Source organism: Mastigoproctus giganteus, chromosome 6, assembly GCF_048544385.1.
Source record: "Mastigoproctus giganteus isolate SK-2022 chromosome 6, ASM4854438v1, whole genome shotgun sequence".
In the NCBI taxonomy this organism is placed as follows: Eukaryota; Metazoa; Arthropoda; class Arachnida; order Uropygi; family Thelyphonidae; genus Mastigoproctus; species Mastigoproctus giganteus.
The window spans coordinates 48,014,815-48,029,171 of NC_143580.1; the positions used below are offsets into that span (position 1 = coordinate 48,014,815).

Below are 14,357 nucleotides of genomic sequence, written 5' to 3' on the forward strand. Positions count from 1 at the left end.
CTTTGGAAATGAGAGTATAATGGTGTCCGTAAACTGCCTACTTTCCACGGTCGATTTGCCTGTTTGTGGAATAAAACAAACAGTTTCTGGGAGAAAAAAAAAAACTGCGCCACCTTCCGCTCAGAAAGTCAGCTGATGCTCGCTAACTAAACCCACCTAATTACCAACAGGAGCTCTAAATCTGGCTGTGAGTTTGCATTCTCCGACCAAGTTGCCATTTTTAAACCACTGAATCGTATTAAAGGAATCCTTCGTTGTTGTTGTTGTTGGGTTTTAGGGGCATCAGTGACTAATGCCATATTGCTCCGCGTATACTGTCTGTAAATTGCGTGTTCTGTGGTTGATTTTCTGTTTGATGGACATAAAACCTGAGTTTCCGGGAGAAAAAACCATGCTACCATCGCCTGAGGCCGACTAACTCAGCCACGTTGTGAAAAAGGCCCATTAAAATTCCTCACGCCATCGATGGAACTCGAATCCAGGTCTTTCTTCCCGGTGTGGGAGAGGACAGCGATTCTACCAACCGTGCTACCCACGAAGGCAGGAATCCTTCCTTGGCATGATATTCACTAAAGGAATAAATGATCCTGTCATCACAAAAATATTTCTGATATCTGCAATGGTACCTTAAATAAATTACGATATTTGTAAATACAACTAAATGAAACAGATCACGAGAAACGCGAGTCAAGACAGAATTTCATCTCTGAAATCAATTCTTCAATTAAGGCAATTTTTTGTATGAAAAGATAATAGTATTTTTATTATAAAATATACATTATTGTATATGGGAAATCACCACACCTGAAAATATAACACCAGGAATCACGTTGGAAATAAAAATAACATCATCTAGAACTATTAGGGATGTGTATTCCTTTATGCTATACCATTACAGTTCACATTATAAAACTTCATTAGATTAATATCGATGTTCCTTTTCCTCAACTCCTGCAATGCCCTCTGCCGGTAAGCCTGAGATAAACTTTGAGTACGTGATAAAGCAGCCACCGTACCTGAAAAATAATAAGCTATATTACACCCTTCGAATGCATAACAGAATAAAGAAATTCATCTTTGATACTTAAGTAATGATTTAAGCTTATCTTTTCTAGTCTCTAAGTTTAAAATGTTTTGCAGTTCTGGTGTTCTTTAACCTGTGTTTATACAAATTAATTACTCTTAAAACACTGAAACGTTTAATTTTTGAAGGATTTTAAAACTTATGAGATAAAACTAATGATGTTTTGTGGCATCAGGAGTTTGTAGGAGTTTTTAATTTGTAACTCACCTATATGAACACTTCCTGAGGAGTCGAGACACATCCATATCAAAGCATATCTATAATCTGTATCAAAGACTAAAGCATAGCCATTTCCTTGGACTGGAAAAACAAAATACAAAACACGATAATAAATATAATATAGTAAAGTCACAAGATACAAAGAAATTCCTAGAGAAATAACTGTCATACTTACTGTTTAAAGCAGTGAAGACAAACTTCGCAGGATCATTCAACACGTACGATATATTATGGTAAAGAGTTACAGGGGTAGAATTTCTGGAAAGAAAGTGATTCACTTTGATAAGTTTTATTTGTCTCCATATTATTTTATTTACAGTTACTGTGGATTGCTGATATCTTTTTTTCCGTACAGTGGAACGAGTTTCAATATTATCCAGTTTAAGATATTAAGTTCGAATTGTTTAAACCAGCGGTTCCCAAACTTTTTGGTCTCATGACCCTTTTACAAGGGTCCTGAGAAACTATTGTACTGAGGACTATTGAAAACTTATTGAGGATCCAAAAAAAAAAAACTATTGAGGACCCCAAAGCCTTAGCCTTAGCATAACGTCTTAGTATTATTATGAAAATAGTTTTGACCTCGCGGACTCCTTGAAAGGGTCTCTCGGTCCCCAAGGGGTCCGCGGACGATACTTTGAGAACCGCTGGTTTAAACATTTAAAAAATACATTTAGATACATTTGAAGTTCATTTCGTTATTACATAATTTATGTTTTATTAGTGAAATATGGTGTTACTGGTCCTCACATCATTCACTACCATGCCACCATGTGTGCTGAGATTGGCTACCACAGCGTCTGATATGGAGTGACCAATCCGCTCAATGTAACTCCACTCGTCTTTGAACGATAGTTGGACAAACGTCCCTTTCTTATTTTAAGCTTCCAAATCAAGATATGGATTAGAAAAGAAAAGAAATGTTTATTTGTTTGTTTTCATTAATGCATTTATTTAATTTCTTAAACGGAATACTATCCATCTTTACAGTGAAGTAAAGATATGTAGTATTCCGTATTGGACTGCTTTCGTATTTGCGTTCAAATAAAGATAACTTTTAAAATTAGAAGAATTATTGTAATTTAATGGTGTCATTATGTCCAATAGGTTCGATGATATTGCATTAGAGAGAGAGAGAGAGAGAGAGAGAGAGAGAGAGAGAGAGAGAGAGAGAGAGAGAGAGAGAGAGAGAGAGCAGATAATATATCGCTGTGAATTTTGAAAAATAGTTGTGATATGAACTTCCACGAATGAGAGACACCAGATGCCAGCAAAAGAATAAATTCGAAAAACAAACAATTCCTCCTTTTTATACTCTTCGATGGACCCAGGCTAAAGGAATTTACTACTTCACTGTTGCAGCTCAAACCCACATGCTGTAACAATTTTTGAGGTAGTGTATGGATTTGATCACGCAACATGAGAACAGTGAACAGGTATGTTATCCCCGGTGTAAACCCACTAAAAGAACTTAAACCGTTTCACAAGGTGCGACTTAAATGAAACGAGAATCGTTGCTTACCAATGCCTTACTACTGCGCATTCAACAACATCCATATCATGATGTAGCTTGTTTTTTCCTGTACAGATCAGATTTTGTTTCTTTGCAATCGGTTAAGTTTTGATTGAATTGTGCCTCTTTAAGTGAATCATCGTTTAAACCCTTAGGTGTAAAAAATGAGTGATCGTAATTTAAAGCAAATAATTGTTATTAAATTTTTGGAGAAACTTGGTAAAAATGGTGTGCAGAAACGTTGGAGATGTTAATAAAAGTGTACAGTGATGAAATCATGAGTCAGCCACGTGTGTACGAATGGTACAAACGGTTCAGAGAGGGATGGAAAGATGCCCACAACGACAAGACAGCCAACTTTACTGAAACAATTCATTGCGTCTGTAATACAAAGAAGAACAGAAGAGATTTAATGAACTTGATCATTTACTCTCAAAAAAAAAATAAATAAACATTGTTTCTCGAAAATCCAAATCTTTGAGTCCATACATTTATAAGATCTAATCTTAATGTGGCTAATAACCTGTTCCTTCATCGTGCCCATTCCATTTAGACTTTTATATCACATCTTCTCCAGAAAGACAATTATCTTTGGCTGTGGTTTAGAGTATTTCAAATATAAAAGCAATTTCTTTAAATTGCTTTTATATTTTTCTAATAGAGAAAACACCCCACTCTGTGTCATCTCTTGTCTACATTTAAGCTTCTTATTCTCTATGCATAACATACTCTGACCTCTGTTTATCTAGTGCAGTTTTCATAGCACCTTTATTTTGTCTGATTCATTTAAATAACCATTTCTCTTTTGTTTTTCCTTTTTAATAACGATATATTATGCAACTATGTCTTCATCCTTCTCCTCCTACATATTTCCATTCTTCTTGTCCTCTTATATCCAACTGTGAACCAACAAACCAACAAAAGACGATCTTCCCCTTTTTGAAGAATAAGTTGTTCTCGTTAAACTTTTTAAAAGCATTATCTTTCTCTTGATTCATATCCCTAAAATAAGTTCAAATTCAGTACCTTATCACAACAGAGCTCAAACTCCTGATTAATGAAAATCAAACACTCAAAATTACAGCAAGGGCACACGGAACAAAATCGTCAAACTATACAATTTAAATACACTACTGACCCAAAAAATTTAAAGCGCACAATTTAAAGGTCCCATAAGGTCGCCATAGTCGAGCGGTCAAACGCAAGGGCATAGTAGTCCACGCGTTTGAGTAGACCGTGATTCTAACCAATATGACTGCTAAATACGGTAATATTTTTATAGTCTCTCTATCTTATAAATATTCTCTGATCTTATGTGCTTGTCCTGAAGTACAAACAGGAAATTTATCTATTTATATGCAATATAAAACCCAAATTTCAAAACAATGTACAATATTAACAAATGGCATCCCAAGTACCTCGACAGTAGATAAAATACAAGTTAGTTAGTTAGTTAGTTAATGTACATGTTGAGTTAATTTCAAGCGCATTCATGATTTATAACAAAAAAAGCAAACACCTTTATGTACGAACAGAGAACATTTCATTTCTGCACATCTGCCATACTGCCCATTCATTCCTCCAATCATTACAAGCAAAAACATAATATCCAGTGCTTCCCCTACAATATACGGATAGCCTATGTGATACGTATGAAAAATAATAATAATTGCCGGATTTCTATTGGTCAGATTTTAATAAAATTTGAGAAGGCTCCACAAATCATTCTAAGAAAGCCAAATATAAAAATGTCATGAAAATCCATCCGCCGGTAGTCAAGTTATTACATGTGGACGGAAGGACGGACAAACAAAAAAATAATTGCGAGATTTCTTTTGGTCCAATTTTAATGAAATCTGGAATAGCTTGATTTTAAAAAGGCTTATATCAAAATTTAACCAAATCCACCCATGTTATTACACGCGGACAGACGTTGTGAAGACAATAGGAGTTTCCTACAATTGAAGACAACAGGCCATAATCTACAAAATAAACCTGAAAAAATTCAAAATTCCCAGCTTAACAGAACCACATCTTTAAAAAAAAAACAAAAAAACTTGGTTTTGTATCTGGGGTGACTAACAAATAACTACAAAAAAAACTAAATAAATCAATAAAACTTATTATTTCCGGCTACTTGAGAAAGTAGTTCATACATCCAAATATATCACGTCTTTAAACTGCACATGTATTTGATCAGTTTTCCTGTTCCTTGACGAAAAACTCAAATTTTTGGGAGAAAAAAACATGCTTCCCTCGTTCAAGACTGAACTGACTCGGCCACGACGTGAAAAAAGCCCACAAAAGTTCCTCACATCATTTATGGGATTTGAGCCCAGGCAATTTCCATACAGTATAGGAGAATGGTGATTATAACTACTGTGCTACCGCGAGAGCTCCAAACAAAAATGTACTAAAAAAATCAACCTAATCTAATAAAACCAAGTCAGTTAATGCACGCAATTCGTTACATTTCAGAAAGGTTCGATTTTTTTTTCTTAAATTAATTGATTTTTTCTTTTTCTGTGATTAATAGAAGCGAAAAGTAAATATAGTGTACTTACTTCTTATCAATTAATTACTAAGATTTTACAGAACACTTAATAAACCTCTATAGTTTTATGTTCTCTACACTTAGCCATTCAATTTAATTGCAACTATATAATATTCATTACTCTTCTCCCATATACTTTTGTGTCTTTTCTCTCTCTGTATGTGTATCTCTTCATAGGCCATACCACATTCAAGAGTCATGCATAGCAATACAAGGGAAGGGTGCACGGACTGTCTAAAAGCTAATAATCGACATTAAAACTACATTTAATCTATGATTTCGTCTTTCCGTGCAAACTGTATGGAAGAAAGAGAGAGAGAGATAATAATTGCCGGATTTCTATTAGTTCGATTTTAATGAATTTAGAATGATGAATATTTTTAAAAGGCCCGAATATAACATTTCATGAAAATCTGTCCACTGGGAGTGGAGTTGTTACTTGAGGACGGAGGAACGGACATAGTGAAGACAAGCACACACCCATATATATATATTAGCGACTGGAGGAATTTCTAACGTCCTTTTCAGTGAACGCTGTAGTTGCCGATCTCAGGTGGAGTAGGATTTTCCCATAGTTACTTATTCCTGCTTTATCAGCCAGCACAACATGCAAATTAGCCTGCGGACACACACTTTTACAGACATAATACACAGTAGCGCAATATGGTCTGTCGTTGATTGGCCTAAAACCCAACAAGTGATGTCGGTTACATCTGCAAGAGTCCAGGACGATTTGCTACAAGTAAGTGCAGCAACAGTTCGCGAAACAGTTTAAAATTCCTTTCTTCGTAATTCAATAAAATCTAAGCGTCATGAAATTAATAATCCTCAGCCAACAATCTGAAGTTTTGGGAAATGTCTTGTCTTTCGCACTTACAAACTGCAAATATTTCAACACACCACAAAGTGAAATGTTATGAAGTTTGCTGTCGGACGATGACATCTCTTGTCGAACATGTGATGAGGTAAGATTACACGGTGGAAAGGTAAACAGGTATGACGTCCATATATACATGAGTAAAAATTGCATAACTACTTTGAAACGTGCCAAGCATATGGCCCTTTTTTTCTTTGCATCACCAACAATCAATAATATCAAATACCGCGACACGCTAAAGTTTTGGTTGATGTGTCAGCTGTCAGAAGGAGAAGCCAAAAGCGAATGCTTTCCACCACATTTTCACACGACCTCACAACATTCTAGAACTAGCAATTTACTGATTATGGATAATGACCGGAGGGTCTATTCCTTCACTAGCTTATTCTCCGAATCTACTCCCCCGACACCAGTTTTAGACTGAGCCCATGCCAACAACTTTGAATCATTTAAAGTAAAAGATTATGAGAGGTTGGTGAACTTCGGCATGATTGCTATGAAATATCGTACAGTACATGGCAGGAAGGAAAATACTGCATTAACGTCTATTAAATCACAAAAGGAACACTTAATCAACTTGAATAATCAATAAAGAAATTGTTTTCCTTTATAGTATCATTTCACTGTAATTTTGTTAGTTTATACTGTATATATATATATATATTTGTGTCTACCTAAGAATTCCATATACGTACTTGTAGTAAAATGATATTAAAAAAAAAAAAACTTACCCTTCAACAAAATAGGCATTTGCTGTTGCGTAATTTCCTTTATCGACAATATCAGCATAGTAGCAAACGCTCTGAGTGGGTTGAAAGATCTGGGTCAAGCCAATACAGTACCATCTTCCGCCAAACTGCAATATAGAAAAAAGATCAAGTTGAGCATACAAATTTATTCATTGGATAATTTCCTCCTCATTAAATACACTGGCAATCTTTTATGTATGTACTCTGTTACAATTATTTCTCGTTCGAGGATAAAATTGCAAAATTAAGGCCTTGAAAACAGAAAGGACAGTTGTTTCGATTTTGGGTTAAGGCAATTAAGGCCATTTAACGTATTCGTTGGTTTGCCTGTGCTTGAAGTATGAATGACCCGAGGTTTCAGAGAGGAAAACCCTATGAAATTCAGGTTGTCAAAAACCCCATAAAAGTCAAAAGTCTCATCAAGTCAAGTTGTCAAAAACCCCATAAAAGTCAAAAGTCTCATCAAGTCAAGTTGTCAAAAACCCCATAATAGTTTCCTCTCATTCAGACAGAGCTCGAAAACGAATCTTTTCCACACAATGTGGAAGAACCGTTATACAGTGTTTACTCTATTAGCCGCGAGGGTAAAAGGAAGTAGTGAAGAGTAAAAATGCTATCTGAGGAAATGGATTGAAAAGTATAAGGTCTGCTGAGAGCCCGTGACCACCAAATACGGAGAATGCGGAAAGGTCAGGGAATGACCACCGCATATCCCCGGAGCAATATGGCTTTAGTTGCTAATGCTCCTAAAAACCAAATAACAACAACTTACTCCTGTTCTGTGTTGCCTCTTTTCTCTTTTTTATTCGAAAGGTGTTTTCTCTTCTGCTTGGAAATTTGCTCATATCCAGCCAGTTCCTAAAAATGGTGACAAATCTCGTCCATCCAATTATCGTCCCATTGCACTTACTTCTACTCTTTCTAAAGTAATGGAGAAATCAATAAACTGCCAACTCTTAAACTATCTAGAAACCTTCTATCTTATAAATGATCGCCAGTATGGATTCCATCAGTGTCGTTCCACTGGTGATATTCTGGCTTATGTTACCCATCTGTGGACAAATTCAATAGAAAAGTTTGGTGAAACTCAAGCAGTTGCTCTTGACATTTCAAAGATCGTGTTTTGCATAAAGGTCTTCTAAATAAGCTTCCATCTTATGATTTTCCAACTGTTTTTTGTAATTGGGTATCCAGTTTTCTCTCTGATCTCTCTCACTGCGGGTTATGGTAGATGGTTCTCTGTCTTCTAACTTCCCCACTAATGCTAGTGTTCCCCAAGGCTCAGTTCTTTCTCCCACTCTTTTCCTCTTGTATATTAATGACCTTCTTCCATTGATTGGAAATGCTATCCACAGTTTTGCTGATAATATAATAATATTATCCAGACTTAGATGGTGGGGGCACGTCCAGCATCGCAAGTTTACCCACATTACCAAGCATGTGCTTAACTGCCAAGTTCCAAGTTGAATGAGGAGAGGCAGGCTGAGGATGACAATCGAGAGCAGAGTGCGGCAAGATATGCAGGAAATAAGGCTCATTCCAGCAGACTGTGCCAACCGCACTAAGTGGAAGCGTTCCATTCATGTCGCTGACTCCTAACCAGGACAAACAGTGTGGATAAAGTAAAGTATATACAGTATATATAATACAATTATTACACAGAACTAACATTTTTTTTACGTATTTCCCTTGATTACGCACGTATACACACAAACTTCCGTTTCAAATCTCTTTGGTTCAAGTTTCTCGCCATACCATTCAATCTTCAGCACTACTCTCTAACCAGTGACCAGATTTTCTGTAATCCAAACATGTTATAACGAGGTATCCGAGTTCGATCAATAAATCAATATGTACTTTTTTTGTTTTACGAATACAGTTTTATTTGCAGTTTATTGAGCGTGATGATTACAAATTAAAAGAGAAAAAAAAATTGCCAATTACAATTTCAGGATTTTTTTTTTTTTAAACGGTACTGACGGTCAGCTACCTTGGCTTTTTATTACATAAATAACACGAATATGTTCTACGTCTAGTCTATCTGTAAAATCGCCTTCACCACAACGCTTTTCTCAAAAATTCAACAGCAGCAGAAAATAGTAATGATATATTATACTTAATTAACAAAAACATTTTATTATTATTATTTCTGAATATTTTTCAAGGTTAGCTAATTCCTGAACTTTATCATAACGAAATGTAAACAAAATAATCAACTAAGAAAGAAAGAAAGCGATATTCTGCATTCTCCGTAATACAAGAATGAACACAAACTGGTGACTTAAGAAAACCATGTAGTACGTGCGGTAGACTACAGTATATTAGAGAAATTAACCCCAGGGGTTCACACTAGTATGGGCTTGGCACACCCAGAGTCCTGAGCTGGATATCATCATTCTTCTCTTCCTTATACTTCTGACTCTCTCTCTCTCTCTCTCTCTCTCTCTCTCTCTCTCTGGGTAACTCAGAATTTTTTTTTTTTTTTTTGTCCGGTACAGCAAAAGCCTCAGGCTTCCTTGCAACATATGGCTAATAATAATAATAATAAGAAGAAGAAGAAGAAGAAGATCACAGATAAAATTGCTTCCAATGCATGGCTCCCGAGTGGGACGCGCTTCCCCAAGAGTGAAAGATTCATGTTCGCCAACCAAGACCAGGTAATCAACACTAGAAACTTTAGAAAATACATCGCCAAGGAGCCCGGAGTGTCCGATGACACATATCGTCGATGCCACCTGGCCTCACAAACAATCCAACACATCACCGCGGGATGTAAGGTGATCACCTGAGTACAGACTGAGAACACTCATAGACATGACCAGGTAGCCAAGATAATATATCAGAAGCTAGCAAGGAAATACCAGTTGATCGAAGAAAGTGTACCATACTACAAGTACGAACCCCAGGCAGTACTAGAGACCCAAACCCATAAGTTGTACTGGGACCGCAACATAATAACGGATAAGACAATCCCGCACAACAGACCGAACATAACTCTTGTGGACAAGAAGGAAAAGGCTACCTATCTGATTGACATAGCGGTACCCAACACTGGCAACCTGCAGAAGACCCATGGGAAAAAAATCAGGAAGTACATGAACCTAAGACAGGAAATCAAATAGATGTGGCATATGCAACAAGTAACGACCATCCCGATCATCGTGTCAACTACAGGTATGGCGCCAGAGACTATACCGGTGGTTGACAGCCTAGCAGCAATAAGTCTCCCAGTGAACACCTACAAGGAACCACAGAAAGTCGCAATCCTGAACACCTGTAAAATAGTCAGAGTTCCTCGGCCAACAGTAACACCAGACATAACAACAACCACCCTGTGTACTTGGTAATAATACCTGTCACGGGGTGGAACCCCCAATAAGGGAGAAATGATGATGTGTAAAATTTATTCGAAGTTCAAATAAAAATAATGAATAATGCCTTCTCCAACGAATAACAATTAACTTGAACAATGAATAATGAAATAAGGAGTATCTTTTTTTTTAATATTCAAATAATATCCAACTCTGCTTGATAGTATAGTAATTTAGGTAGGATTATGCTAACTTTAATAGTTACTTGACCATTAGTATCAGGGTAACTGCCATACGCAATAGAATAGTTCGTCCCACAAATACTGTTTTGCACTTCATCTCTTCCTAGGATACCACAAACGATGATAATTTACAGGTCCTTTTAAATTACTTATAACTAAGTTCAAAATCTTCACGGACTTGTAGCTACTGAGCATGAGCAAAAAGGAAAGATGCCGTGACACGGAATAGTCAACAATATTGTTTATTAGTAAATCTGGTTTAGTTTAGGTTTACTTTCCTTCTATTTAATTTATTCATTTAAATTCATTCGAGCCGCATTTTATTCTATATTTATAACCAATAAATATTTTATAAATCCAAATAAACTTACAAGTACCATCTGATGAGTTCTCCATCAGATGGTACTTGTACGTTTATTGCTCAAAACTGGTAGAAATGGTACTGAAACCGGTACTACGTTTATTGCTCAAAACTGGTACTGAAACCGGTACTAGCCCGATCAATCCAGTACGTATAGTCACTTCAAGTACAATGTAAGAACGAGGTTTATTTACCTAACATATCGCTAACCAGTTAACATTTTTTTACTAGCTCAAAGAAATACAACGTTTAATTCAATTACCGTAATAGTTTTTAGAATTAATTATCAGCATCACAAGTTCATTTATTTATTCTTACATTTTTTTTACCATTTTCAGTATTATATACTATTCTATTCTACGAAACAAGCTCGTTACTTACGCATTAGAAAACAGCAGCTCCATTTTACTTCTACGCTACTTACACAAATAAATTAAACAGTGATTTTCTTGAATTGAAACTCCCTCTACAATATTTTTCCATTGACAATAAACAAGGAATAGGATGGAAGAAAAAAAATTATGAACTCACATGCTCAAATATTAAAAATAAGCCGTCCTAATGTCTTATAATGTTCGGTATTTTTATGCTATTTAGTGTTTATATTATTTTATTTATTTATTTTAATAAACGCTTATTAGGTAAAAGAATAACAAATTTTCATGAGAACTAAAAACTTTCACGTAAGTGTATACCACACCAGCACCCAACTCTCCTGAGGTTACCACTATCTCGGACTGAAGAAACGAACTAAAGGAATAAATTATTTCTTGTTTATTTATTTATGATTAGAAAAATATACTGAAAGATCTTAACAGCAAAATTTAAACAGTTTACATATCTTTTTAAATCTCTTACCCGACTTCTGTCAAAGTTCGCTTGAACGGCATAATTGGTGCATGAGCCATTTCCAAACACTTGACCATTTGTTGTTTTAACTACGAAAAATATAAAAAGGAGATTGGCCAAGTTGGAATTCATTTCTTTCCACTGATAGAACAGTCAAAGTGGGGTTCTTATGCAGAACGTACTTGATAAAAATCTTTTTCACCTTACTGCACTCTTAGGGATTTTCAACTGGCAAAAGATGAGTAAGTTGCAGTCTGTTATACTGGGTGATGATCACGTGTACTAGAACAATGCAAACATTCAAAATTTTGCGCAACATGTTAATTAGTACGAAAGAAAGTGTTGTGTCCTTTATATGATTGGAAGCGAATAAAATTGCAACACAGCATGAGTAGTTCCCTTTCGTGCAGTTCTTTCCTCAGCGCACGTTTCTTGTAATCTGTATTTAATAGACACCCCTACTGACAGATATTCCAACACCTAACTTAACCAGTGATTACGAAGAGAATGACTGATAACGAAACTCTATATTTTAATAATGCCTTTTTTCGGTCCTTTAATTCTTCCGTATACAAAATCTGACAAATGTACGTGACACGAGAAAGACTAGCAATGAAATGAAGTCAACTTTGGAGCCAGTATATATGGCCCACAAGTAAAAACCTGAATATGTTGTTATGAATACCTCTTGTAGATATCTAAATAAATTTGTCTAGCCAGCTAAAAGGGGGTAACAGAACTTAACGCTAATGTTTTAGAATAACAGGTAGGAATAACAGTTTTTAGAATAACAGGTTCTTAAGAATGCCAAAAAGGTTACAAATCGTTAAATGTATCAAATTGTAAATTTAAATTTGGCAAATCAGGATTCATTGTAAATACATTTTGCAGTGAGACGAATTTGAATACTATTTTTATTTTGGAAAGGACAGTCATAGTTGCCTGAAAATTTATTTGTTTTATTTATTATTTATTTATTTATTATTTTATTTATTTATAAATATATATATATATATATTATTATTTTTTTTTTTTTTTTTTTCGATTTCTTTCAGTTTCTGTTCCAAGACGACCGCATAGGATCAGATGATTTTAAAGGAAATGGACGCAACATGAATACAGTATTACTGTATTGTATTTTGTGATATCACTCGGATTCTAACACGTAGTTAATGTGTAACTCTCTACGTCTACACGATCCATTAGGCTACAGTTATGTCGAAAATACGTGCCCAAATGCATTTGCCAGACCACTTTATTAGTACTTTGCCAAACCACTTTATTTACGCATTGGCTAAGCGCGCAGATATGGTTCCAGTATTTTGGGACACCTCAAAAAGATTAAATATACATAAAAATGCACAGAACTGTAGAAGTAGGGATCCAAAATCACGAGAGCCTTAGGGCGATAACTGGTCGAAACGAATGGACAGGATCTCACTGACTTCCAAAGAAACATGACTGTAGGTGTGCGTTTAGTATATGCTACAGGAGAGAAGACGGCTGCACCTGTCGAGTGTTCAAGGACTAGTGTCACTCGAATCGTTAACTAATGGAAGAACGACTGAAAAACATCCATGAATACACGCAACTCTAGCCGAGAGTAGAAGACGACGAAGCCAGTTACTCGACTTCTGGAACGGATTATCAAATGTAATTGTTGTCAAACGGCAGAAAAATTAATTTTATATTTGATTTTGGAACGTCGCAAGGCCTCAGTACCCGCTCCACGCAAAGAACTCAACAAAGAATGAACTACGGAAGTATGAGACCTTTATGGCAGCCACTGTCCTTGGATATAAAATAGAGCTGTGTTAGTGCCATGAACCCAAAGGATGGATGGATGCAGGAGGACTGATCTTGTGGCTCGATGATCCTCGATTTCCAATTTTAAGCACGGATAGAAGAATGCACGTATAGAGGAAACTGTTTATATACCTAAAGTACGGGCTGCTAGAAAAGTGGGGCGTGATTTCGGGACATACCCTTAGTTTCCTGGTCCCAATGCAGGACACTGCGAACGTCAGAGCATATCTGAACGTCGTTTCGGATGACGTACACCTAACGAGGTTGCATTGACCTAAGTTAAGTGGGCTGGGCCTTATCGATAAAAAAAAAAATAAATAAATAAAAATATTTATTATGGTCACCCAGAAAGTTATTTCATCTACCCACGTGTATTGTGTCTGTAAATTGCGTGTTTCTGGTCGATTTGCCTGCTTGCTGGACGAAAACCCCTGACTCGGGGAAAAAAACCTTGTTATCTACGCCTAAGACCGACTGACTCAGCCACGAAGTGAAAAAGTCCATAAAAGTTTCTGAGATCGTCGATGGGATTCGAACCCGGGCCTTTTTCACCCGGTATTGGGAGGACGGTGACGATACCACTGTGCTACCGGAGCAAACGGACCTTATTGATAATGAACTTTGGTCATGTGGACAACCTAATGGTGGCTTCCATATCATGCTTCAGTGTAATAACCAGGACTCAAAACAGTCTCCAATGGTAATCAAAAAATGCGGCTTAGCGATTGGTATTTTATACCAGTGATTCCAGTGCACGGTTTAAGCATAAGCCAAATTAGCCATGGATTGGAG

General features: G+C 36.1%; 1 protein-coding gene across 1 annotated transcript; it reads right to left on the reverse strand.

The window, feature by feature from the left end:
• Positions 1–862: 862 nt before the first annotated feature.
• LOC150084228 (apolipoprotein D-like) lies at positions 863–11,916 on the reverse strand. Its single transcript, XM_090375120.1, has 5 exons — positions 11,769–11,916; positions 6,979–7,103; positions 1,479–1,561; positions 1,292–1,384; positions 863–1,016 (listed from the first exon to the last, which is right to left on the reverse strand). Exons 1-5 carry the CDS (start codon positions 11,889–11,891, stop codon positions 880–882), a joined length of 561 nt encoding a protein of 186 aa, XP_090231246.1. The 5' UTR covers positions 11,892–11,916; the 3' UTR covers positions 863–879.
• Positions 11,917–14,357: the final 2,441 nt, after the last annotated feature.

Coding starts and splice junctions, on each gene's coding strand:
- LOC150084228 (XM_090375120.1), bottom strand. CDS start 11,891: ATGAATTCCAACTTGGCCAATCTCCTTTTTATATTTTTCGTAGTTAAA. Junction 7,104..11,768: donor CGAACTTTGACAGAAGTCGG/GTAAGAGATTTA, acceptor TCTATATTGCAG/TTTGGCGGAAGATGGTACTG. Junction 1,385..1,478: donor TGTCTTCACTGCTTTAAACA/GTAAGTATGACA, acceptor TTGTTTTTCCAG/TCCAAGGAAATGGCTATGCT.